The sequence below is a fragment of the Emys orbicularis genome, chromosome 12 (assembly GCF_028017835.1).
Source record: "Emys orbicularis isolate rEmyOrb1 chromosome 12, rEmyOrb1.hap1, whole genome shotgun sequence".
Classification (NCBI taxonomy): domain Eukaryota; kingdom Metazoa; phylum Chordata; order Testudines; family Emydidae; genus Emys; species Emys orbicularis.
The window spans coordinates 18,810,224-18,837,721 of NC_088694.1; the positions used below are offsets into that span (position 1 = coordinate 18,810,224).

The window sequence follows — 27,498 nt, forward strand, 5'->3', positions numbered from 1 at the left end:
CAGTTTCCTTTGAAAATGTAGCCCCAAAATTTCAAGAACCATCATGTCAGAGATGTATTAATGCTGCTTCCCTTATGGTATAATGCTGGATCCCTTATGATACAAGTCCTGACTTTTGCTGAGTAGGGGTTTCTAAAGTATCTAATCCAATGGGTTCCCATCTCCTCTGTTCCTTGCTTTATAATTGAGGCCAGTGTTTTAAGTGAGTGCCGACTCTACAAATGAGAGCTGAGAAAATAAATTAATAACAGATCTCTGCTGGCACACGCCCCCATTCTAAAATTAAAAAAACATTCCCAACAGTGGTTGTGAGCTGTGAAAGCCATGCTGGAATAATATTGTCACAGCCCACTCAGCTTCAGTTGCATTGTGCTGTGCATTATGCTGTGCATTATGTAAGGGGAAAGGTATTTGTGGGGGATCTGCTTTTCTCATTTACGAATGAATTGTTCTGTACACTGAAGTGTGACAACAGTAGCTATCACATTTCTGACTTAATAAAATACCATGACACTTGGTGAGACGCTACCTCATAGTCCACCAGCCGACCCTATCATGTTACTGGGTAAAACACAGAGAAGCTGAACAAGGCAAGAATGTAGACCGTGCTTTACTACTTGGTTACCAGACTAATTTTTCATTCTCACAGAATTTACTAGAGACCTTAGTGAGAGGGGAAGTAGGACAGGAATATCTGGGCAGCTGAACAGAAGATCCAGATTGTTTGAATGAAAATCAGCAATGAGGACATTTCCGAACCTTAATTTTCACATCTGTTGGCTTTTTTAAAATGATACTCTGGGATCTCATAGAGCTACATGATTAGTGTGGTGCACACAGGCTATACCTGATTCAGGAAATATAAAGGCCCCAACCACCATAATGAGCCCCTGAGAACCGAACCTTTTCTAAAGTTCTGAAATGTTTGGACCATTCTTTTATTTACTTCTGCATCCAGGTGGGACCTGATACAGACAAGCTAAAATAACAGGAAACAGCCTGTGCTCATGATACGTCCAAATTTTACAAACGGCTCAAGAGGTTTGGAAGAGGATCCAGACTTACTTTCTTAACCAAAATAAACCAGAACTCTGAGCATCTTGAGGGTGCACATGCCCTTACAATTGACATCATGATGTGCCCCTTAGTGTTTTCTCAGTAAGTACTGTAAATATGCAGTTCTCCCAGGTAAAACAGCCAATGACCTCTCATGTATGTGTAGACTACAACAGGTGATATTTAGGCTATCCTTGGTTAAACAAACAGCTATCCTTCACTGTAGCAATAGAGCCACTGAACAACACTCAGAATGCTTAGCCCCCAGGGATGGCTCCAAAAGGTAGGTTTATAAACACTGTACTAATCTCTCTGACACTTGCATGTTTTTCTGTTTTGCTTTTCTAGACTGCCCACCAAACAAATGTGTAAGAGAGGGATGCATATCTTTCTAGATAGAGATGCATAGGGAGCCAGCAGGGTCTAGTGCAGGGGTAGGCAACCTATGGCACCTGTGCCAAAGGCGGCACGCAAGCTGATTTTCAGTGGCACTCACACTGCCCGGGTCCTGGCCACTGGTCCGGGGGGCTCTGCATTTTAATTTAATTTTAAATGAAGCTTCTTAAACATTTTAAAAACCTTATTTGCTTTACACACAACAATAGTTTAGTTATATATTATAGACTTATAGAAAGAGACCTTCTAAAAACATTAAAATGTATTACTGGCACGCGAAACCTTAAATTAGAGTGAATAAATGACGACTCGGCACATCACTTCTGAAAGGTTGCCGACCCCTGGTCTAGTGAAATAAGCATGGAACTTGAAGCCGAAAAAAGAACAGGAGTACTTGTGGCACCTTAGAGACTAACAAATTTATTAGCGCATAAGCTTTCGTGGGCTACAACCCACTTCTTCAGTGGGTTGTAGCCCACGAAAGCTTATGCTCTAATAAATTTGTTAGTCTCTAAGGTGCCACAAGTACTCCTGTTCTTTTTGCGGATACAGACTAACACGGCTGCTACTCTGAAACTTGAAGCCGAAGACACCCGAGTTCTAATTCTGCTCCTGCCTTGTTATATTGCCTTGAACAAGTCATTTATCCTCTCTGCACTTCCATCTAATAAAATGGAGAATGGATAATACTTGCCTTCAATGGGGGTGTGAGAATTAGTTCATGTGTTTGCAGTGATTTGAAGAGGTAAAATGCTATATGAGGCCTATATATACATAATATTCTGTGTCGCCTGCATTTTTAGACTGCAGGCATATAAACCCAGGCACCTAATTTGTGTGCATCACAATAACTGCGTCTGCAGATGATCAGTTACACATCTAAGCAGAGAGACAATGTGGGTGAGGTAATATCTTTTATTGAACCAACTTCTGTAGAGGGAAGAGACAAGCTTTCGATCTACAGGTCTGAAGACATGAAAAAGAGCTCAGTGTAGCTTGAAAGCTTGACTCTTTCACCAACATAAGTTGGTCCAATAAAAGATATTGCACCCACGTAGTTTCTCTAACATCCTGGGACCAACATGGCTACAACACTGCAAAAAAATCTAACCAGTCATTTGGGCAACAACACTCCTTGAGTGTGCAAGCTAACCATGCAAAAGCACACACGCATTTGTGCACACACTTCTAAAAATCTGGGCCTTGTGTGACTGCATCTGGGTTTCACTGACAACGGGTCCCGATTGAGGTGACATTTGTGTCACCATGTATGATGGGAACGCTGCATCTTGGAGAGCCCTCTTGAGGTCCTGGGTCCTCTGTTATGGTTCACACACAGCACTAAATCTTGCTGCCCAGGACAAAGCAATAAATCCCACTTTTTAAATTACTCAAGCCAAGAGTTGGCTAATCTACAGTGAATTGTATAATTGTGTGCAACAAGGAGGCAGTCGGCAGACAGTGATCAGGGGAAGGCTCTAGGTCAGAGGTGGGAAAACTACGACCCGCGGGCCACATCCAGCCCGTGGGACCCTCCTGCCTGGCCCCTGAGCTCCTGGCCCAGGAGGCTAGCCCCCGGCCCCTCCTCTACTGTTCCCCCTCCCCCGCAGCCTCAGCTCACTGCGCCACCGCACAATGCTCCGGACGGCGGGGCTGCGAGCTCCTGCCGGTGCAGAGTATTAAACTGCTCCCCGTAGGAATGTGCTAGTGGTAGCAGTTACTGATACGAAGGCTTGTAAGAAAATGCTATTCCGGCAGCACAGCTGCAGAGCCGCGGCCTGACCCGGTGCTCTGGGCTGTGCGGTGGCGTGGCGGGCTCCAGCCGGGTGGCACGGCTGCCTGTCCTGCTGCTCTGGGCAGCATGGCTGTAACGCCGCCAGCCACCGGTGCAGGGGGGTTGGATAGAGGGCAGGGGAGTTCGGGGTGTGGGTCGGGGTCAGGGCAGTCAGAGGGCAGGAACAGGGGATTTGAATGGGGGCAGGGGTCCCGGGGGGGGGTCAGTCAGGAAGGAGACGGGGGGTTGGATGGGGCGGCAGGGGGCAGTCAGCGGGCAGGTCCTGGGATGGTCAGGGGAAGGGGAGCGGGGAGTTGGATGGGGCAGGAGTCCTGGGGGGGCTGTCAGGGGACAGGGAATGGGGGGATTGGATGGGGCAGGAGTCCCAGGGGGGCCATCGGGGGCAAGAAGCAGGGGGGGTCGGATAGGGGGTGGGGGGCCGAGACACACCTGGCTGTTTGGGGAGGCACAGCCTCCCCTAACTGGCCCTCCATACAATTTCGGAAACCCGATGTGACCCTCAGGCCAAAAAGTTTGCCCACCCCTGCTCTAGGTTCAAGCTCCTCCTGTCACCAAGTTGGTCGGATGATTGGTGATACTTTGACCAGCTCCCTTTACTCGGGGCCATGCGCTGGGCTGGCTGTCCGTCAATCTCATGGTGATTTGGCTTATTTAAGTAGGTTGCCAACCAAGTGAGGATGGCTTGAGTCAGGCTGCCTGAATGCTACTGCTGGTGCTCTTTCCTGCACATATACAGGTTGGCCACTCCTTGTCAAAGCAATGGCACGAGGGTACACACTCAGACACAAATAAGTTATAGACTGAATCCAGGACACAGACCTCCCCGCTGCCCTTTGGAAAACTGCCAAAGGCATATAAAAAGGACTAGTTATAACAACAGGGCCCTGGTTAACAGGCTACCCTTGCATGAGGCAAGCAGGGGAGAGCGTGTGTTCTGCTTGTCCATGGCACAGGCAAAGATAAGAGCAGAGAAAGATGGAACAGCTGTGCCCTGGCTGCCTATAGAGAGCTGTATACTGTATCCAGTTGGTGCAGCTATTAAATCAGGCTCTAGAAACAGCTATTGGCAGAGCCTTTGAGTAACTTCTCTCTCCAAGGGTGATGGAGTTCTGGGATTTTTGTCTTTGGGACCCTCCTGATGAGTCAATGCTTTTGTTCCACTGCCACTGTCACATGCTCAGCTCAGCCAGCAAAGTCCAAGTTCCACAGGCAAAATGCTAAGAATTCAGCTCCTCTACGGTAGAACAGTGGAAGTTCGATGGCTCCAGACCACTTAAACGCTTGAGCTGTTTGCAGCTAATAAAAAAAATGGATGAATTATTTTTGCAGTAATATCTCCCTAAAATCTCCCCAAAAGGCCCTCTTGGCTTTGTTCATTTTTCATGTGAGAGCATTACAAAAAAATTAGACTGCTTAGTATTTCCTTAGACAAGCTGGCAGCACATCCCCTAAGAGGACAACACTGCCGTTCCTTCCAGCTTTGTCAAAATGTTTAACTTAGAATGTCACACAATTGTGTATCAGCCAAGCAGTCATTCTCGTCTACGTCTGAGCAGACTAGCTTTGGTGTGAGCAGAAGGCGTCCTCCCCCAGACATCTGATTCAAACTGTGAATTAACTGTTTTGCTATGATAGGAAGCCACATCCTAATCTGGTTGCAGATGATCTACACAAGTGCTAATTGGGCTGTGGAAAGTTTTCAGCCTCACTGCAATGCTTCACAAATGTTTTTCTCTCATCATGCATCCTCTGGGAGTGCTTTAATAGGTGACACGCTATCACCTATAGCCAGCACCCTCAGCTTCCACTGCAGCCCTGAAAACTGCAGCTTACAGCATAAACAGTTCCCCATCTATTAAATGGGGATAAAACTTTTCCTGTGATTGCCACGTCTACTTAGATTATAAACTCTTCAGGGCAGGGAAGTGTTTGTACAGTGCCTAACATAAACGGGCCTTGGTCTCACTTGGAGCCGCTGGGTGCTACTGTAACACAAAATACTCAATAAATAGCAGGGGGTATCTTATCCTCTTCCTGCTGCTTTAACCCTCAAATTGCCAGCTGGTCTTTGCTGTCATTTTATTTATTTTTAAATAAACCTCACTTAACAGTCTTTTCTTGGTAAGGTAAGCAATGAATTGGGACCTTGTCAAGCATGGACACAAATATATCAACTGCCTGCCATTTAAAAGATTCATTTTATGCTGTCACAGGGATTAGTTGCCACAAAGAGCCAGTGTTCTAATAAAATTTAAATTAATCTTCTATTGTGCCTTGTTAATGGTTGTTAGTGCATCAACATTAGTGAAAACCTGCTGATAATGGAAATGACTATGCAAATGACAGTCACACCCAATTCTAGTTCCAGGAGTGCTGTGTGTGAATCATACAGTGGTTACTTTATACAGCGTGCTGCTTTAGACAGCCCTTGGAATCACAGGATTTCGCAGTCTAATTCAAACAATCTAATCTTGGTCTTCGGGCATTTCTTTTAAAGTGATCACCATCCTGGAAGAATGCCATAATTGAAATGCAAAATTATATGTCGGGGCAAAATTTCCTTTCTAATGCCTTTGGGTTAGAGACAAGCATTCCATACACAGTGTATGGGTACTGAGCTGTAACTGAATAAAACAAAAACACACAAACAAAAACCTTCATTTGAGGGAAGCTCATAAAATGGATGTTAACCAGTGTCTAACTCACTAGCTCCTATTCCTCCTGGGCAGGGCTGGATTAATGCAGGGGCTTTAGGGGCTGCAGCCCAGGGCCTCCGGCTAAGGGGGGCCCCACAGGCCCATGGGCCGGATGCAGCCCGCTGCTCCTTTTCATCCGGCCCGTGGCAAGTCTCCGCACCCCAAGTCGGACACCGGTCCCCAAGCCTCAGTGCCCCCCACCCCACCCCCGGGGCTGGAGCCACAAGCACTGGCTCACCAATGTGCTCCTGCAGCCCCTAGGCGAGGGGCATTCAGGGAATCTCTGCGTGCTGCCCCCGCCCCCAGCGCTGGCTCCGCAGCTCCTATTGGCCAGGTACTGTGGCCAATGGGAGCTGTGGGAGCGGTGTCTGTGGCGCCTGCAGGCACGGGCAGCGTGCACCTTGCAGAGCAGCCTGGCCCCTCTGCCTAGGGGCCGGACAGGCCGGCCACTTCGGGGAGCAGAGCAGCGCGGAGCCAGGGTAGGCAGGGATCCTGACCAGGAGCCATCCGAGGTAAGTGCCTCCCGGCCGGAGGCTACACCCCGCACCCCCTTCCTGCACCCCAACCCCCTACCCCAGCCCAAAGCCCCCTCCTGCACCCAAACTCCCTCCCAGACCCCGCACCCAAACTCCCTGCCCCAGCCCTGAGCCCACTCCAAACCCCCAGGCGCCCCACAAAATCTAATAGCCCTGGGCCCACAGGAGAGTTAATCCGGCCCTGCTCCTGGGAAACCACTAGTAAACTAGTAAAAAGACCTTGTATAGATCAATCAAAAACCTCCTGAAGTCAAATGGGGTAACTCCCAACTCCCTAATGACAAACTGGCATCCACCCACTGGGCAGAGGCCTGGTTTGCTGCTACTGCCTATCTCGTGTTCAGCTGCAGATGGTAGAACCTGCAGAGCTTGGAGCACTCCAGCCTCCATGCCTGAATGTGTGAGAATAGACTCAACGGCTATAGCATATCATGTGTGCAATTGTTTGGAAGGTGAGCACAACAGCAGCATGTGGAGGCTCAGCAGCTTGAACTGCTAGTTCAGTATAAAGCTAGGCAGGAAGGTTGTAGACGGAGGGGACCTTCGTGCAAGGGGATAATGGGAGACAAGGAATGTACCCAGCATCAAAAAAGCCTGGAGTGGCTATTACAGGTATATTCACCAACAGCTGGGAACCACTGTTCTAACAAACTCACCTTGCCAGGAAAGAGGATGGGGTGAGTGTATACAGCACACTAGTCTGAATTCTCTCTCTGTGATCTGATAATATCTGTGGTTCCAGTACAACATCCATATGCAAGTCCTGCAGCTGACTGCAGGGAAAATAGGGCAGTCAGAAGCTTTGCTGTGCCATTGCCTTCCTGGAAATAAATAGATGCTCTTTGTGGACATTGTACTACCACTAATGAGCTCCCTCAGTTTCTTCGTTTGCCTTAGGGCTGGCTCAAATAAATGGTTAGTTTCAGTTCCTCTGGCCTTTTTCAGCTGTGCAGAAATGACGGCAGCTGTGCTTAAAATGACTGGCCTGAACACAAGTTCTCTTGCTCTGGGGTTTAACAGTATCAGGCATCACACTCACCTCCCTGCAGTTTTTTTGTTCCTAATACAAGCTCTCACTTTGCCTTTCTTCTGTATATGCCTGAATGCAGGGCAGCTCCATGGGCAGTTTCAGCATTGTACCACAGTCTGGATTTAGCTTACTGAGCCCTGCTCAGGTCACCATTATGCCACTTGATGGTGCTGCTGTATATTGTAATCTCAGTAGATCTAAAACTGAATCAGTCTCTATGCTTGTTTTTCTGCCTGTCTCTTTTTTTAATAGAATATTGTTCATTGTATCTCTTTCAAGCCCAACAGTTGGTGCCCACACAATCCTCAGCTATCACTCTGCGAATACTCTGGCCTGAAAGTCATTAATTTATCATCTAAGATGCAGGAGCAGCATGGCTAGTGAATAAAGACAGTTGACGTTTTTGTGTTGCTTTCTTGGGGGGACGGGAGTAGGGCAAGGCAAACATTTTTGTGGAAAGTTTTCATTTCTTCTGAAAACTTCAGTTTTTCAGTGAAAAGTCTAATGCTCCCTCTTCCCCCCAAAAAAACCGAAGATGTTTTCATTTAGAAAACTGGGAAAATTCTGCAAAAAAGTTATGGGAAGAAAATAAAATTCCATGGAAAACACCTACTGCTTTCCAACCAGCTGTACTTCTGATATTTGTTGACAACAATCTTCAAAGCTGTCTGATAAGCCTGTCTCTCACCTCAAATCCTCTTTGGGTAATTAAGGTTAGCTGGGGGTAACTGTTCTCAGAACTGGGTTCTGAACAATTCATGTCCTGCAGTCAGACCTTCTCTGCTGAAGGCTCTTGTACTGCTATTCACTCCCACTGTCAGGTCCATCAAAGCCATGATGCAGGACCCATTTATTCAGTTTTTTATTTTGTTGTTCTTGTGTGTTACATTTCTGAAATAAAGCAGTCAGACTGACAAGTGCTATAGAAATCAGTACAATCATTTCTTTTCACCAGTACACCTGTATCCCATACTCACACAACTTTGCTACGGATGTGCCAAACTGGCTCAGATAACATAAAATTACCCCACACGCCCAAGAATCAAGCTGAAGGTTTTTAACAGCACAGGTTTGCTGCTCCAGTGGGCTTGGACTGTTTGGAGAAGGAAGCAGCTTGAGTCTTTGTGAATTTCTTCATACCAAATCGGACCTTTTTGAGATTTATGCATCAGCATGTACAGTGACAAAAAGAACAACAGAATACTTTACTCTTTGTGAATTTAACCTGGAGCCAACAGGTTGTGACTAATGTGGACAAACTTAACAGTGACAGAACAGTACTCCAGGGAATGATTTTACTTAGGCCTGGTCTACACTGAAAAGTTATATTGACATAGCTATATCAGTCAGTAGCGTGTAAAAACACACACCCCTGACCGAGGTAGCTATGCCAACATAACCCCCCCATGTAGACACAGCTATGTTGATGGGAGTGGCGTTCTGTCAACACAATTAACTTCTTTCGGGGAGGTGGTATTCCTACACCCTTCTGTTGGCGTACGGCTGCGTCTACACTACAGGGCTATGCCAGCATAGCAACGGTGGTATCGTCTCCATAGTGTAGATGTAATCTTAACACTTACGTAGTCCTCTCCACCTTCACAGGGGCTATGGCGATATTAATTAATTACTCACAGTACCTATCTGAGGTAGAAGGGTGCTGTCATCATCATCATCATCATCTCCATTTACAGATGGGAAAACTGAGGCAGAGAGGGGCAGAGACTTACCCACTAGGTCACACAGTGCATCAGGTCTTGCAAGGACTACAGACCAATTCTAGAAGTTTTTGTGATAGCCCTTCATTAAGGCACCAGAAGCTAAGACTGGAAATCTCAAATCCTGGGTCACTTTAAATAAACCTTCTTCCAGTAGTTATAGGTGAATTTAAGAATTTTTCACCTGCCAAGACCTGAGCTAAGGATTCTGTTCTGCTTGCAGCAGCTGAAATCCTCACTGACATTTGTAACTGTGGAGGCAGTGACATTCCTCACCCTGCTCTGAGGTGCTTGGCAAGCCATCAACTGAATTCAGGTCTTGAAAGATAAGTAAAACAAGGGGGGAAATGTTCTCAAATGTAATGAGGTGCAAGTTTTAATCTTACACAGCTCTGGTACAGGTCTAGTGGAATGAGCATGGTGCTGCTACAGTGTAAGCTTGGACAAATCGCTTCTCCCTGCCTCAGTTTCCACACATGTGAAATGGAGTTAACACCATCTACCCACCTCGGATGAAGAGTGTTGGGTATGTGCTAAATATTATCACTTTTAATTTAGTGCCTTAAATAGTTTCTTCCTCTTTTTCTCCATGAAAGATTTTCACTTCACACTTTATGTATCCCCATCACTAAACACTTCTTTGGAAAGCTGGGAGAGGAAGGAAATGTCAGTTCAGGTGCTACAGACCATTTGTCTTTAAAGGGAAATGAAAATTCTTAGCAAGTGAAGTCCCAATTTCCATAAAGAGCAGTACTAGGAAAGTTTTAACTCCTTGTAACCCACATAGCAATTCAATACACCTGAGAAGTGAAGGACAAAGGAATTAGAAGCCCTCATGGGGCCCATTTCAGGCAGGCTCTGGAACAGTTAAATTCTTACTTTTCCAAATGAATAAACAGACTGAGGAGGGATCTCTGCCTATCGGATGCAGGCACAGAACTGATGTCTTTCCCCCTAGACCATTCCAAGCAATTTCCTGAGTGTATGGTGCCCAAAGCACCTGAAGAGAATTCTAACTCATTCCTTTCAAGGAAATGTTGTCCAGCCTTAGAAAACCCTGGACAAAATTATTATGTAACTCATTTAGACCCATTCCTTATGATGGGCTGGTTACAAGCTCAAAAAGCTTTTCATCAACACTCCATAGCTAGTTGCTCAGCTGTACATATGCTATCTTTTCTTGAACTTCAGCACATGTTCTAAATGGCCTTTGGTGTGTTTTACATCAATGATGGTATATTTTTACCTAATGCTTCATCATCACAGCTGGCATTTCCTCAGTTGGGGAAGACTTTCTGGCGTTAGTGCAAAGATGCACACATGCTCTCATTCGTGCCATGAGTTTGACAGTCAGGAGCTCTTCATTTTACCTTGTGTGTGTGCAGAATAGAGCTTGTAGAGGAACAGAGACCATTTCAACAGCTTCTGTACTGGTTCAGAACTAACCCATAAGATCTGTGCTAATGTAGTTAATGAAATTATTAAATAGCAAATTTCAGAAGGACAAACAACATTGTCCTCATTATTACATTTAGTAAAACTACCAATAGACATCACTGTTACTCTGTTGTTGTTTTTTTAAAGCTTTAGCAAAGCAAAGTTGTCAGAGAGATGTGGCAAGGTATGCTTCCCATAAGCCATCTTAGGCCCACTTCTTTGGGTCAGTAATGAAAGTTTCAGGAGCAGAAAACCAAGGGTTTCTAAACCAGATGCAGATGATTAAATAGGAAGATGTTAAATAAAATATGCAGTTACATACCTCCAGGTCATTAAAGAACAGATGTGTATCTGCAAGGTTGAAGATCATTTCTTCCATCATAAGACCTATCCGCACAGACGTGGTGGTGTCCTGTTCGAAAGAAAAAATGTGTGTGGTCTTTAGTGATTTTAATCATCCTCTTCCCCTGATTTCTGGCTATTGGGAGTGAATTTGGGACCTGTCCTACTCATGCAGCCATTAATGTCATTTACTTCTCAAATATATTGATCATAGGTTTCTACTCTGGAATTTTAATCTGGTATATGGTTGAACTCTGTCCTCCGGTGATGCGTGCAGCTCCCTTTGAACATTAACACCCTGCACTTAGCACATTTCAGATGAGGACAACAGGAAGCTTTAAAAACTTTAAGCTTCCAGGCTCACATGGGAGGTGAGTATTGCTCCTCATTTTACTTGTTAATGTGACTTATCTAAGGTCAAATAACAAGTCAGTGAACAGAACCCAGGAGTTCTGACTTCCAGCTCCCCTGCTCTAACCATAAAGTGAGGCCTTGGCTACACTGGCAATTCACAGCGCTGCACTTGCTGCGCTCAGGGGTGTGAAAAAACACCCCCCCTGAACGCAGCGAGTGCAGCGCTGTAAAGCGCCAGTGTAATCAGCGCCTGCAGCGCTGCACGCTCGCTCGCAGCGCTGCATTGGGTGACCAGACAGCAAGTGTGAAAAATCGGGACGGGGGAGGGGGGTAATAGGCACCTATAAAAGACAAAGCCCCAAATATCGGGACTGTCCCTATAAAATCGGGACATCTGGTCACCCTAGCGCTGCAAGCTATTCCCCTCGGAGAGATGGAGTACTTGCAGTGCTGTGAATCCGCGAGTGTAGCCAAGGCCTCAGACTCCTTTCTCTGCAGGGCATACTCACATCATTCAATCAACAAAATGTCCTCACTGTTTCTACGTTTACTCAGGTGTGTCTGGGGGTATATCCCATGGTTCTTTGCTGAGATGCTCTAAGATTCTTTCCCAGTCAATTGTGTGGGAGAACTTGTTTGTCCTTTGGGGGAATTGTGGGAAGGACACTGGAGGACTTTCTGCACTTGAGTGATTTAGCCTGCATCCTCACTACAAAGTGGGTGGGGTCTAGCCTGAGTTAAAGTGTAGCCTGGGTTTTAACTCACACCTCCAGCCAGGTCAAGGCACCTCCAAACCCGAGTAAAAGGTTTGTGTGTGTGTGAGAACGGGGAGAAAGAAGGGAAAGGGGGGCTAAAACATGGTAAAAGCCAAGATTAACTCTGAAGTGAAGATATATTCTTAGTTCTATTCTTGAAATGCCCACCAACTGTAGTGGGGATCTGGTGAACAGACTAAGTGTTTCTTTTAGGTCTCATCTACACACAACAGTTGTACTACTTTAACTATCCCAGTATAGTTAAACCCCCTAGTGCAGACACAGTTATATCAGTGTAAGTGTGCTTCCGGGTAGAGTTATTCCCATATAGAAAGCATCTTTCTATTGGTATAACTGCATCCACACTACGGTCTGTACTGGTCTAACTATAAAAACACATGTGTAAACCAGACTTGTTATGCTGTGTGTTTACACAATATGCCTCAGACACTGCATACTCCAGTTTGACCAACCCTAAGATGTTTTTTTTTTCTGATAACTTCAAATATCAGTACTACCACTAACAGTAATGCTTAACTTTTGTATAACACTTTCATCTGCAGATCTCAAAGTGCTTTACAGAGGAAAGGCTCAAGTTCCCTAGCCACAGGTGACGACGCCTCCAGCTTTTACAAAACAAATTTATATCAGTGAAAATTACACACAGAGAGTTATCAAGAAGTCCACATAAACGTACATATCCCATGCCCTGATCCTGCCACCAATGAAACCAGTGGCAAAATCTCCACTGAGTTCAACTACAGCAGAACTGTGCCTCCTGTGGCACTGTTATAACTTTCATCCTCCTAGTTCCCCAATTTTGTTTGTTGCTTTCATTCATTGCATCATATCAACCCTTAGATTGTAAACTCCTAGGGGCAGGGACCATGTCTATTTTATTTCTATACAGTGCTTTCTACAATCAGAGCACTGTATACATAAGAGTAAAATTCCTCCTGGTCACACCATTCTACCACTTGGAAAACAGTAAATGTTACCAAAACAAAATTAAATGAAATAAGATAATCACTTATTTTTCGTATCATTAATTTTAAACCAGCCTTGGAAGGAAGCTCTTCTCATCAGGTAAGCAGTCCCACTGTATGGGACCTGCTCTCCACTTGTTGGGAATGTATAACTCCTGATAACTCCTTAGTTTATTAGTTCAAAACTGACAAATGAGCACCTGACACAGCCTCTTCTGTGATTTGTTGCTCCACATTGCTCCTTAGGAATCTGCTGTGACCTATACCTCAACCTAGCACTCCACAATATTAAATACAATTCTGTCATTTTCCATGTCACAACTTCCCACACACAGACCTTCAGCCCCAAATAATTAACTTGCTGCTCCAAGCCCAGTGTGAAATAATAGGAGCAAACATGACATAGAAGAGTCTTAAGTGCTATTCATGTGAAAATTATTTTCTTAATCACAAAATAAATATTTCTATGACACAAACAAAAATACTTTGTTGTTAATTTGGTAAACACTCTCCTAGTTCAAACGGATTTTGCCTGATCAAGTTAAACAGCAACAGAGAGCTTGAAAAAGGAGAGTTTCCACAACAGGCTTTCATTTGTAATTCATCTTTATTAGGTCAGGGATCTCTCATCTTTGTGTGCCTTGAGTGTACATGTGCGGTTTTCTCCCACTGAAGTTACAAGTCCTGCTAAGACAGTACAGATTTATATGTGGACTTTGCCCTAATTTTCTGCAGATTTCTGTGGAGTCATGTTATTGCATGGTGAGGTCAGTAATGAATTAGTTTGGGAGGTCTACCAGGGAACACAATGTTTGGAGGCTGAGTATGTTTCAATCAACCTTTGTGGCAGATGCTGTTGACACGGATGGTGTATCACACAGTAACCTAATTATTACGCATTCTTGGTGTAGCTCTTTAATTAGAGGACAATGGCTGTGGTTTCAGCTTTATGGATGACTCATAGGGACTGCACTAAACTAGAGAAAAGCTCCGTCACTCATGCTTGAACATGCTTACCACTGCCCTGGAGAGAACGGCACTTTCTCCTATTGGGTGGAAAGTAAAAATCAAAAGCTTCTCCTTGAACACTCCTGATCCAAAATGTTGTCATCAGAAGTCTAAAGTCACTCACCTGCAACATCTTACAGTTCAGTATTTGTTTATTTCATGTCAGTGCAACAATTTCTCTCTGAGAATATTTATGTATGGGGATCAAGGATCAGAGTAAGAGCCATGTCTATGCTGTTGATTTCGGCTACTGGAGTAGCCACCTCCATGTGAAATCCTAACACACACTAGCAAACCTGCTGTTAGTGACCAGGATATAGGTGGTCTGACCTAGTGGTCAGAGCAGGAGTCAGGTCTCATGGGTGCAGCAGGCATCCAGGGAACAGAGTTGAGGATTAACACCAGAGTCAACTGCTGATTACCAAAGCCAGAGTCAGAACCAGGAATCAAAGCTGAGGGTCAGAAATGGGATCAGATACCAAGAGTCAAGCCAGAGTCACAAGTCAGAGCCAGGACTGGTAAATGATTGTCAGAAGTGAGGCATAAAGGCAGGAACCGGAGAAGAAGAAAGGATCAGGCATGGAGCAGGAGCACAGTGGGAAATAGGCGCAAGGGCAGGGGTAAGGAGCAGAGTAGGAATCAGGAACGGGATTGAATGCAGGCACCAGTAGGGTCCAACACAACAGCAACAGGCAATCACCAAGTTGCTCAGATAATTTCCTGTGCCTCCCTCTGTCTTAAATAGCATGGTTGGACCAATTGGTGAAGCCAGGCGATCCTCCAGTCAGGACTCCTGTGGGTAGTGCCTTGGCTGAGGCTGTAGTTCTGCTAGCTCCTTGGCCCACCAGGTTTCAGCTGACATCAGGTGGTGGCCAGGATGCGGTGGCTCTCTGGGAACTCACAGGCCTGGGTTTGAGGACTGGGACATCACACCTGCTATACGCTGCGATCTGCCCCAATGCAACTTTACCTCTGCTTGAAACTGGGGTAAGACGCACTGTTGCAAAACGTGTCTTAAAAAGGGCATTGCCTGCCTACTCTAGGAGTTGACATCAATGCATGTACCTAGGTCGGTACCACCAATGGTTGAAATCAGAGCAAATCAGCGTACATGGCGCCATCACATAGTGACACAAGTTAGAACACATTAATTTTCTTAGGCATACTGGTGCTTGGGAGGCTTTACTTAATATTTTGTGCATGTGTTTTGGCTATCATAAAAGCTCCATGTGAATAACACTGAACTGAATTTTATTATCCCAGTAAAGTTACTGTCATGGACTAGCACATAGGCAGTCTGATCTGGTGGTCAGACCTAGTGGTCAGAGCAGGAGACAGGCGCCTGGATCCAGAGGCAGGGGTCGGAGACAGAGTCAGGAGTCAAGTCAAGGGTCGGATCCAGAGTCAGCAGACAGGGGTGAGGGTGTAGAACCAGCGATCTGGTACAAGGTAGGAACCAGGAGTAGGGCAGGAGTCAGACAAGGTCCAATGTAGCAGCTAGGCAGGAATTCATCTAGGTCCTCAGACAACTTCTTTGCCTCCTTCTGGCTTAAATAGCAAGTCTGAGCCAATTGGAGAGGCCGGATGTCTCCTCCAATCAGGAGCTTTATGGGCAGTGCCTCCATTTTGAACTAGGATCCATCAGCCCACACTCCCTGCTGGTACCAACGAGCTGCTAGGTGATGGCAGCATCTGGGGCAGGGGCGCCGGATCCTTCGTAAAAGTGGGGGGCCATGAGACCCTGCCCCCTCCATGGCTCTGCCCCTCCTCTTCCCTCTGAGGCCCTGCCCCCAGGCCAGAAGCCGGAGCCTGGCCAGGGTAACAGCCGCCCAGGCAGCTGTGGGGAGCCCCAGATCCTCCACCTTCCCTGAGTGGGGGGCCCGAAAGCCACCCCTGGCCCATGTCCCCATCTTCCATGGCCCCCCACCCAGGGTAGGTGAAGAGTTCGGGGCTCCCCACAGCTGCTTGGGTTCTCCGGGTGGCTCTTACCTTGGCCCGACTCCATCTTCCGGCCTGGATAGGGGCAGAGCCTCGGGGTCCGAAGAGCAGCAGTTGGGCCCAGGTAAGAGCAACCCAGTGGGCCTGGGCCGCTGTGGGGAACCCTGGACCCTCCGCCTGCCCTGGGGGGTGGGGACATGGGCCAGGGGGCTGTTCTTGGGACCCCCACCTAGGTCAGCTGGAGGGTCCATGGCTCCCCACAGCTGTCCGGGCCCCCCAGCCAGTTCTTACCTCGGCCTGGCTCCAGCTTCCAGTCTGGTCGGGGGACGGGGCCTCAGGTGGAATAGGAGGGGTAGGGGACCAGGGCCCGTCCTGAAAAGTGGACAGACCAGGCCCTCCCATTTTCAAAAGGCCTGGGTTCAAGACACGCAATCCCTCAAAGTTACATCAAGGGAGCTGTTTTTGAAGAAAGACGTTGCTAGGAAGGAATCAATTTTTTGTTTTAATGAAGCAATTTATTTCTTCTATATACCAAGGGCCATTGCCTTTAAACCCTCTTTTAGCATATCTCATTGTTTGGTATCTTTCATTTGTTTCTTTTCTTTGGGTCTGTTTGCAGCTTTACTGGTATTGATGGCCAAAGTGGAGTGGGGAATGTTTGTGCAGAACAGTGTATGAAGTTCAAGTTCTCTTAAACCAAAACAATATGTAGAATAAACTGCAGAGGAGAAAAAAATCTTTCCCTTGAGATAGAGAGTGTGATGGAATGAAAATAAAAACAGAAAAAAGGGGAAGTCATTTGGGGAAATAATTTGGCACTAATGCATAGCTCTGTATGGACACTTCCTCTACAGTGAGATTCTTTTCCAAGTCTTAAACAGCCTGACAAAGTTAAACAGGAAAATCAGCACTTCCAGTATTATCTATTATATGTGTTTGTGCCCAGAAGCACCAGCCAAGGCTGAGGTATCATTATACTAGATACTGTTTTTACATGTAGATGCATGGATTTGAATTCATCCAGAAATAAGACTGTTCAATATCTGAAGGCAGGACAGACTCTGTCCTCCTCTCTGGGAGGACTTGATTTTCTGGAAGATCACCTTGAACAAGCTGGAAGCACTGTCAGCTCAGTATCAAGCAGATATGTCTAGGGTAGGACACAAAATCGGTGTCCGGATACAATTGTTTGAGACCCGTGTAAGCCTATGTAAATACTTTGAAGCTGATGTCAATACAGGTATCGGGACACAAAGACAGATTTAAGGCCCATAGTAATTGTCATATGGAGACTTTGCTCCACAGCCAGCTTTCTCTTTGCACTCCCTTCCTACCAGGACAGGCTGAGTACTGGACTCAGTCCTGCTCTCCTTTTATGTTGGCTGTCACCAAGCCTAAAGAGCTATTCCAGCAGCCAGTAATCGGCCAGGCATAAGGAAGCGCTCGTTTTGGGAGAGCAGGTACGTATCATACAAGCCGCTACAGTGGCTCTGCGTTACCTGAGGATCCCCTTAGGCTGTAGGGAGATGCTCTAGTAGCTGGCTAAGACAGCTTTTGGGCAGCTTTGTATCAGCAGAGGAGTGCAAAGTTGCCCTAATACTCTGGAATGCTGAGCCCTATAACTCTCAGGGATCTGTTACTTCCTCAGTGTGTTATGCTTGTGTGCACTGAGAACAATTAACCCAAATTGCCCAGTTCAAAGTGATACTTTCACTTTGCACAGGAATCCACTGGGAAGACTGGGCCCTCGGACTCCTAGAAAATGAATCTCCTCCCATCAACCAGTCCTCACGCTGAAAATTAATTAAATGGGAAATACTAGCCCTGAGTGTTTGTTTAGTAACATTAGAAGAGCGAAGTCCTACCTTTTTACTAATCTCTGGTTATGCTTTAATAAAGAACAACAATGAGAAGATGGTATAGAAAACAAGAAATAAACCCCTTACACATAAAACCTAGGCTATCACAATCCATTCCTGAATGTGTCACCTCACCTCAGCCATACACAGCTACTGGCCTGGCGCTTCCTAATGTGGTAAAATTAAACAGCCTCACTCAATTACCTGTGAGGCTCACTTGTGGCACTAAGAGATGATCCAGGAGCCCCTAGGGACGTCAGCTGCTGTGCCACCATTGGATGTAACACCTGCTCCTTCCCACTGGACTGGAGAGGCTAGCATAACGCATAAAGCAGCATCAGTTTGGAACAGTCCCTTGTGCACTGGGAAGTACAATACAAGGACTGAAGCTGTGCCCATCGAATGCAGGAGGGAAGACCCTTGCACCCTTACCTCACCTTGCTCTCCTGCCTGGGCTGGGCACACCTGAGCGCTTAGCTTGTAAAGAATAGGGAGGTTAATTACACACTCCCGCTGTCAAACACTCTGCTTCAGTATATTTCTCCATGGGCAGGAAAATCTCCAACTCCTTCTCCATGAGCAAGGTGGGCTGCCAAAAATGGAAAGACATAACTTTTTCTACAATGATTTGGACTGATAGTATTTGAACTGGTGAGTGACATTAAAACTGTCTGCTTGTGATGTGTTCAGTCATCGCTGTCATTTCTAGCCAAGGAGGGCTTCAGGATTACATGCTACTGCACAGTTCAAGTCAGGTGCCTGATGCTGTGATATGCCTTGCACCCGCTATTCCTATTGGACTAAAGGCATCCAGAATCTCCTAGGATCTGGCTCCATTGCTCTGGGGGAATTATGTTTTGTTCTCTTGCTATAAGAGCAGCCATACTGGAGAAGACCAATAATCTATCCAGGGCTAGCACAGCTTCAGAGGAAGGCAAAAAATGCTCAGTCCATCAGGGTGAAGTTTGTTCTTGATCCCACTTAGTGACTGTGGTGTTATTGTGACTTTAAGAGAATGAACAGACTCTTCAGCGTGTGGGAGGTGATAATCTGAGGAGGCAGTTGGTTTTAGGTTAGACTGATAGATTGACCTGTATATGTGTTCTGTATATATGTTAACAATAGACTTTATTAGATATACAGTTAAGTTACTAACAATGAATTATTATTAAGACTAGTGGATTACTTGAATATAAAACAACACTGATCAGCTAATGCAGGTAACTACAGAGGTTGGGGGTTTGTTTGAAGCTACCCGCAGACCAGGACACACCACCTCAAAGTAGCACCAGACCCTGCCAGAACAACAGATGCAAAACTTGTAGATATAGCTCCACAGCTACGATGATCAACACACCCCACCACAACTCACCTTTTAAGACCCATGGGACCCACACATGCTCTATCACAACGTGCAGTGTACTTCATCCAGTGCACTGAATGCCCCAATAGCAACTATGTGGGTGAAACCGGACAATCACTACGTTCTTCAATGAACTTACACAGGAAAATGATAAAAGACAAAAAACACCATATCACCTATGGGTGAACACTTTTCACAAAGCGATCACTCTATATCTGACCTCTCAGTCCTCATCCTCAAAGGAAAACTGCACAACACCTTCAAAAGATGAGCCGGGGGGGGGGGTGTTAAATTCCTATAATTTTGCTAGATACTAAAAATCCTGGAATGAATAGACACACTGGATTTACGGTTTATTATAATCTGTAACCTACTTAAACTACCTCCCCAGTTTTGGGGGTTTTTTTTTTTGCCTTTCCCTCCTATGACTGGAGAGGTGTTAATGGGCCATTTCACCTTGAATGCACCCTTGAAATATGTGTTAACTAATTATGCTAAACAATCTGTTCCACCTTGTATTTAGCTCTGACATTGAGTATCTTTCCCAGGCCTAAAGAAGAGCTCTGTGTAAACTCAAAAGCTTGCCTCTCTCACCAATGAAAGTTGGTCCAATAAAAGATATTACCTCACCCACCTTGCCCTAAAGTATGCATTAAAAACACATGTATTTGTTACCACCTGCAGCTACTATGCCTCCAGTTGGCTGGCCCATCAGAGCCAGTTACCTCCTACTTTATAGCTCTTGGTGATATTGTAAAAGGAAGTGAGTAGGCAGATTTATCTCTGGCAATCTCTCAAGTGTAAGCCATTCTCTCCTCGGTTTCTGCTTCCAAAACACTCTAGTTCCAAGCTTCTGTCTTGCAGGTAAATTGTTCAGACTTGCATGCCATTAGCAAAGGGGCAGAGCTGGCTGCTTTGATAACACATGCAGGATAACACATTGAGGCAGCTTGTTGTCTGAGTTTGTCTCTGTTTAGATATGTGCCAATTAACCTGACATTCTGGATGTTAGGACAATGTAATTCTGAGCCCACATCTTGAATTCAGATTTTTTTCCTTAAATAAAAAAAACAAACCCTAGTATTTAAAACCAATCAGACTTTAAGCTCCTGCCAAATACCTGTTTATGCCGTGAACAAATAATTACTTTTCTACAAGGAAGAAAGTATTAATTAAGAGTATTCATCAGACTCCTATTCTGTGGGGTTTATCTGATGGAGGTGTCAGCCAGAGGTGAGAGATGGATTAGTAGTACACAATCAAGGACTTTCCAAGTTAAATCTGCTCCTTGTGGTTAGCTGTTAATAATGAAGTTGTCACTAAAAGAAAGAATTTAATGGTTTTAATTGGGTTTAATTACTTGGAAACTCCTGGAAAATGGACCAGTTTGTTTGGTTGAAATATATAAAAAAGTGAAGGTTGTAAAGAGCGAGAGGAAAGAGAGGGCTGGGCCACATGTTTGAACAAAGACTGATTGTAAGAATCATTTATTCTTTGGCTGTTGAGTTGCATGCCCTGATCAGAATATGAGAGATGGATGTGGCTTTCTCATCCATAAGTAACCAGCAGGGGTATGCATGGGTTCTGTTATTTCTAGTGCAAGTAGGCATGTTTTTTTATATTGGGCTTTGTGAGGAGGGGTATCCTTCAAAAGTCCCGGGGGGGGGGGGGAGGGGGCATTTATAGAGCTAGACTAATGCTAGATGTAATCTTCTCCAAGCATTTCGGTTCCTAGATGGTAGAGCTATGATAAGATGGGGGTAAATTTTTCAAAAGTGCTTAAGTGACTTAGGAGTCAAGTCCCATTTCCAAAAGTGATTTAGGAGCCTAACTCTTACTGAAAGTCAAAGGGACTTTTTGAAAATGGGACTTAGTCACTTAAAAATTTCACTCCAGATATACAGTAATAAGTCACCAGGACCAGATGGTACTCACCCAAGAGTTCTGAAAGAACTCAAATGTGAAACTGCAGAACTACTAACTGTAGTTTGTAACCTATCATTTAAATCAGCTTCTGTACCAAATGACTGGGGGATAGCTAACGTGACACCAATTTTTAAAAAGGGCTCCAGAGGTGAACCCGGCACTTACAGGCCAGTAAACCTGACTTCAGTACCGGGCAAATTGTCAGACACATAGAGAAACATAATTTGTTGGTGAAGAGTCAACATGGTTTTTGTAAAGGGAAATCATGCCTCACCAATTCTTTGAGGGAGTCAACAAACATGTGGACAAGGGGGATCCAGTGGGTACAGTGTACACAGGTTTTCAGAAAGCCTTTGACAAGGTCCCTCACCAAAGACTCTTAAGCATAGTGAGCTGTCATGGGATAAGAGGGAAGGCCCTCTCATGGACTGGCAACTGGTTAAAAGATAGGAAACAAAGGGTAGGAATAAAGAGTCAGTTTTCAGAATGGAGAGAAGTAAATAGTGGTGTCCCCCAGGGATCTATACTGGGACCAGTCCTATTCAACATATTCATAAATTATCTGGAAAGAGGGGTAAACTGTGAGGTAGCAAAATTTGCAGATGATATAAAACTCAAGATAGTTAAGTCCCAAGCAGACTGCAAAGAGCTACAAAAGGATCTCACAAAACTGGGTGTCTGGGCAACAAAATGGCAGATGAAATTCAATGTTGATAAATGCAAAGTAATGCACATTGGAAAACGTAATCCCAACTATACATATAAAATGATGGAATCTAAATTAGCTGTTACCACTCAAGAAAGAGATCCTGGAGTCATTTTGGATAGTTCTCTGAAAACATCCACTCAATGTGCAGCGGCAGTCAAAAAAACTAACAGAATGTTGGGAATCATTAAGCAAGGGATAGATAATAAGACAGAAAATATCATATTGCCTCTATATAAATCCATGGTACACCCACATCTTGAATACTGCGTGCAGATGTGGTCGCCCCATCTCAAAAAAGATATATTGGAATTGGAAAAGGTTCAGAAAAGGGCAACAAAAATTATTAGGGTATGGAATGGCTGCCATATGAGGAGAGATTAGTAAGACTGGGACTTTTCATCTTGGAAAAGAGATGACTAAGGGGGGATGTGATAGAGGTCTACAAAATCATGACTGGTGTGGAGAAAGTAAATAAGGAAGTGTTATTTACTCCTTCTTATAACACAAGAACTAGGGGTCACCAAATGAAATTAAGAGGCAGCAGGTTTAAACAAACAAAAGGGAGTATTTTTTCACACAATGCTCAACATGTGGAACTCCTTGCTAGAGGATGTTGTGAAGGCCAAGACTATAACAGGTTAAAAAAGAACTAAAGTTCATGGAGGTCCATCAGTGGCTATTAGCCAGGATGGTGTCCCTAGCCTCTGTTTGCCAAAAGCTGCAAATGGGCAACAGGGGATGGATCACTTGATGATTACCTGTTCTGGTCATTCCCTCTGGGACAACTGGCATTGGCCACTGTCGGAAGACTGGATACCGGGCTAGATGGACCTTTGGTCTGACCCAGTATGACCATTTTTATTACCTCATTATGCCAATCCCATGACCATCTCCCATACGCTAAAAGTGCCCGTGAAACACATACATATGAATTTGTTTTACCTGAACTCTGAAAAATTCAGGTTTATTAGCCATCTTGTGGAACCTGAATGAACAGCCCTAATAACCACTACCACTGTAAACTTTGCCAGACAAAAGTAAATGCCAGACAGAAAAAAAACCTTCCCTGATTTCTTTTATTCATAGCTGCCTTTTTGTATATCCAACTAATGTGATTTGGGAAGTAACAAAACAAACCCTGCTAACATCATCCAGGGCACCTGACAGGTACCTAAATACCAGCAGTAAATCCCAAAGGCAGCACTGAATTAAATCAGATGAGATGTTCTTTTTGATCTGTTTCATACAATTGACTTGGCTCCTAAAATCTTTTTCTACAGTGAATGTCTAATGGAAAGTTACTACAATACTAAAAATAGTAAGATTTTTTTCAAATCCATTTTAACATAGTTGCTCATAATACAAGCCAATCTTTATGTCTGTATCTTTAAGAACTGCTGAAGTGCTTCTTGTGCGGGTTTATTCCAGTCCAGCCTCTATTGTTTTTCTTCACAGAACTCTGAGTAAGAAGAGCAAAGAACAATTTCCGGTAGCGATCGGCTTAGTTTTAAACACCCCTTTCTCACAGACAGTCCTGATCTCCCCACGAACGTTCCACATCCTGCAAGTTTGGCTTGCGAGGTATAAAATAAACATCTTGAAACATCTTTGGGGCTGAACTGACATTGTGATGTCTTGACACTGAGTTGCAATATGGTATAAATGCCAAGATATCACAACACCAGAACACAACATGGTGATATGGTGACTTTGTCCAAAGAGGCAATGTTCTAAAGATCGATTGATTATTTGTATTACAGTAATAGCTAGCGGCCCTGACCAAATTCAGGGCTCCACTGCTAAGCAGTGTACACACACACAGGCCTTTACTAGACTAATACTTTCTAACTAACATAATTGCAAAGTCTTGGGTAGACAAGGCAAACTGCCTTTAACATGTGTTAAGCTGATGGGCTTAGCTGGGGGGCTAAGCTAGGGCAGCCTAGACTTTAACTTGACCATCTTAGCATATATTACGGTATGAACTGCGTTGGCTACACTGCGATTTCTCAAACACGTTAGCTAACGTATTGTAACATCACACCTTTAAATCTTAGTGTAGACAAGGCCACAGTGAAAGTCATTAACTACCCCAAAGAGCTTGCAGTCTAAATAGACAAGACTTTAAGGGTAGGAGGAAAAAGTAGCATTATCATCCCCATTTTACTGATGGAGAACTGAGGCACAGAGAGACTTAGTGACTTAGACACTTAGTGACTTGCCCTAGGTCACAAAGGACTCTATGGCAGATCAGGGAACTGAATTCAGATGTCCTGCCTCTCAGTTCAGTGACTTATCCACTAGACCAGAGATTGGCAACCTTTGGCACGCGGCTCGCGAGGATAAGCACCCTGGCGGGCTGGGCCGGTTTGTTTACCTGCCGTGTCCGCAGGTTCAGCCGATCGCGGCTCCCACTGGTCACGGTTCGCCACTCCAGGTGGGAAGCGGCGCGGGACAAAGGATTTGCTGGCCGCCGCTTCCCACCACCCCCATTGGCTTACCCTGGAGAGCCACGTGCCAAAGGTTGCCGATCCCTGCACTAGACCATGCTGCCTCTCCTGAAGGTATCCTCCTTAGTCTGTCATCACTAACTATAATACAGAGACTGTCCTATTGAACATTAGAAAACCATTAATTTCTGGCTGCAGTCCATTTACAGGTCTCTTGCTGTTGGATCCCTCATTCACAGCTTATTCAGCGTATGATGCAATTCAGGTTCGCCATCAGAGGAACTGATCAGCTTGTCTGGCACAATACTGCTGTGTTCTTTTCATATGGAGTTTTGCTGGCTAGTGACTGCTTGTCAGAATGTAAATAAAGCTGGTGCTTCCCTAAGACTTGCATCTGGCCCCAGTTCTGTTTTGGTTATAAACATTACTGCTCCGATTCTCTCATGTTGCATTATTTGTTTTCACTGTGATCTTGACAACAAACATTGTGAAGGATCCATTCCTTGTAGGGCTTAAAAACTGGACCCTCAGATTAAAAAAAGACCTGTGATACCTTTTTGACCTAAAGGAGAATATTCAATATTGGTCAGCAGTAATGTGGAATCCTGCTTCTAGGCTCTGGCCAGTGGAGGGCAAACCTGCCGGAATCCTGATTTCTCTTGCTTGGCTAGCAGCCTCCTCAGTCTTCTGTGCCATCCTCAGTATACCTCAAAGGTGGTAATATGGATATTTTCACATAGTTCAAAAGCAAATTCTGAAAAGACTCCAAATTACTGATGCTCCTTGAGTTGTGTTTGATAAATATTTCCCGTTGGAGATAAAACAAGAAAATGCACTGTGCAGTTATACTTTGCTGCCAGCGTAAGACATCAAAAGCGGCAATTATAGATCCAAAAATAAATCTGGAGCCTCGTATTCAAGAGGTGATTACATCTGCCTCCTATAAACTGTAGGGCACAACCAAAGTGCACGCTCTCTTTTGTCAGGCAGCTGGGAGCTCTGAAGTTCCCACTTGCTAAGTCTACAATACCAGCATGCCTTTCTTCGTCGCCTTCAGACTGCAGTTTGTGGAGAGCATAGTAACCCTTGTTGGCCACACATTGAGGAATCTATTCTTAAAACATAATGCAGGATGCATTATAAAATATTAATTCCTTTCAGAATCCACCCAAGGCTCGTTTCGGGGTACTATTGCCATGTTGTATCCCTACGTCTCTGTCCTGCACCATTTTAATGTGTTTCAAAATAATTTCCAAGTGCCAGATGCAGAGCCATGGACGTGAGACCTCCTTCCAGAAGACAGGCATATTTAGGGTCAAGTGACTTGGGCCAGGAAATAAAGTTCAATCTCTTACCAGCGGACTTGTGTGTCACATGTTTATTTGAGGTATGGCCAGAGATGGGTGAAAGCATCTTCTCAGCGGGCAAAACCATTGAAGCTGTCAAGAGAAATCCCGCCTTCTCATCTTGGCAAAACAAAGTGAAACCTCTTTTTCCCTTTTGTGTGTGTATATATGCAAGCATGGCAGTGATGAAACCAAAAGGCCGTTTCTTTAGATGAAAAACTCTTTTTTGCTCTTTTGTTATCCAAGCAGCAGACTTAACTTGGACACATGGAGGTCAGATTGAAAATGGCAGTATTGTGCTATCCATCCTATGTCACTTTTCACACAGCAGCAGCATGTTGAAGTCCAGTGCAGCACTATATGTTAGTTATTAATCACATTTATTACAGTAGCACCTGAGGGCCAACCAAGAATAGGGTCCCATTGTGCTAGATGCTGTACAGACACTGAGTAGTAGATGGTCCCTGCCCCGTAGAGCTTTCAATCTAAATAGACAAGACAGACACGGGGTAGGGAAAGGGACAGAACACACGGGCAGGTGTGGAGTGAAGATGAGGCAAAGAGACAGTGGAGGAGGGGGAGGGCGAAGATGGGAGCAAACAGCCATTCAGCACAGGGCAGAAAAACTCCAGCCGAAATGATGGAAAGTTCTCTGAATGGCCAAAGGTCCCTGCTTGTGCGGCTTCTGGTCCTTGTGTCTGGCTCCTCTCCTGCAGTTTTTCCCGCAGGCCACATTGTGGGGGTGGCATGGGAAGACACCCTCTGGTTCCTTGGACCCACAGATTGGAAGGGTCTCCCCAACCCAGATCTGCATCCAGGACATGCTTGGGGGAGGGTTGGCCCCAGTTGGACTCCATTTTGCCCCCTGCTCCCCAGTGCAGCAGTCCTGCTTTGACTGCTTCTGGTCCCACTGGCTGGAGTCTTACATAAGAGACTCCTGCCTTTATATGCATGTACCTGTCCAGATATAGTTGGGGACAATGCCTTGAAGCTGTTCTACTTTTTATCAGAAGATGGATAAAGTTCATTCATTGAGCAGATAGGCACAGTAGTCCATCCGCTTTAGCTCTGTCAACACTAGCCCCAAATATGTCCCTGCTTTAAACGTGCAGCTTATGACACGGTGACAAGAATTTCATGGCAATTCAAAGAATCTCTGAGCAAAACCCCAGGAGTCTATTGATCAGAAAAAAATCTATCCTCAAAACTGCAGAGGCATATGGTTCTTAAGTGCGATGGGAAATAATTCCTGTTATTAAGGCATATGAAAGGGCTTATGCTCAAAGGTTTTGTCAGTCTACAATTTATTTCTCATCACCCTCCCTTCTCCCTCATCAGGAATGTAAAAATTCTCATCTAAATCCCCACACAAAGAAAAGGGCCACATTTTCTCAAACAAGCCCCTGAAGGCCACATGCAAAACACTGTGCACCTGGGTGGAGATGGGTAATAATGGACACCAAACATTTACAACAGGTGTATCGCATATAGAATTACCAGTTTGTGCCTGCATTTTACATGAGGAAGTTAAGGTTTTTAATGCCTGCTCCTAAAATATTAGAAGAAAACAAAATGTCATGATTTAGAGATGCTCAGGAGCAGGTCTTCTTAGCTAGGAATCCAGCACCATTTCTGAAATGTATTTTATGATAGAAATAATCCTTTAATACTCCTAGATGCCACACATGCACTCTGCGTGGAAAATCCCTGGTTTACGTAAACTTTTCTACAAGAGATTAAACCTATAAAAGCTCTTCAGACCGTCTCCGGTGCCCATTTTTCAAACTGTCATGGGTCT

At 45.0% G+C, this 27,498-nt stretch overlaps 1 protein-coding gene across 2 annotated transcripts in view; it reads right to left on the bottom strand.

Moving 5' to 3' along the window:
- The window catches only part of EYA2 (EYA transcriptional coactivator and phosphatase 2), a 98,721-nt gene that overhangs the window by 24,136 nt on the left and 47,087 nt on the right, over positions 1 to 27,498 (bottom strand). For both annotated transcript variants that reach the window (XM_065414284.1, XM_065414283.1), the window contains one exon: positions 10,987 to 11,076. In XM_065414284.1, the coding sequence (XP_065270356.1) occupies positions 10,987 to 11,076 (90 nt within the window). The remainder of the gene's footprint in view (positions 1 to 10,986; positions 11,077 to 27,498) is intronic.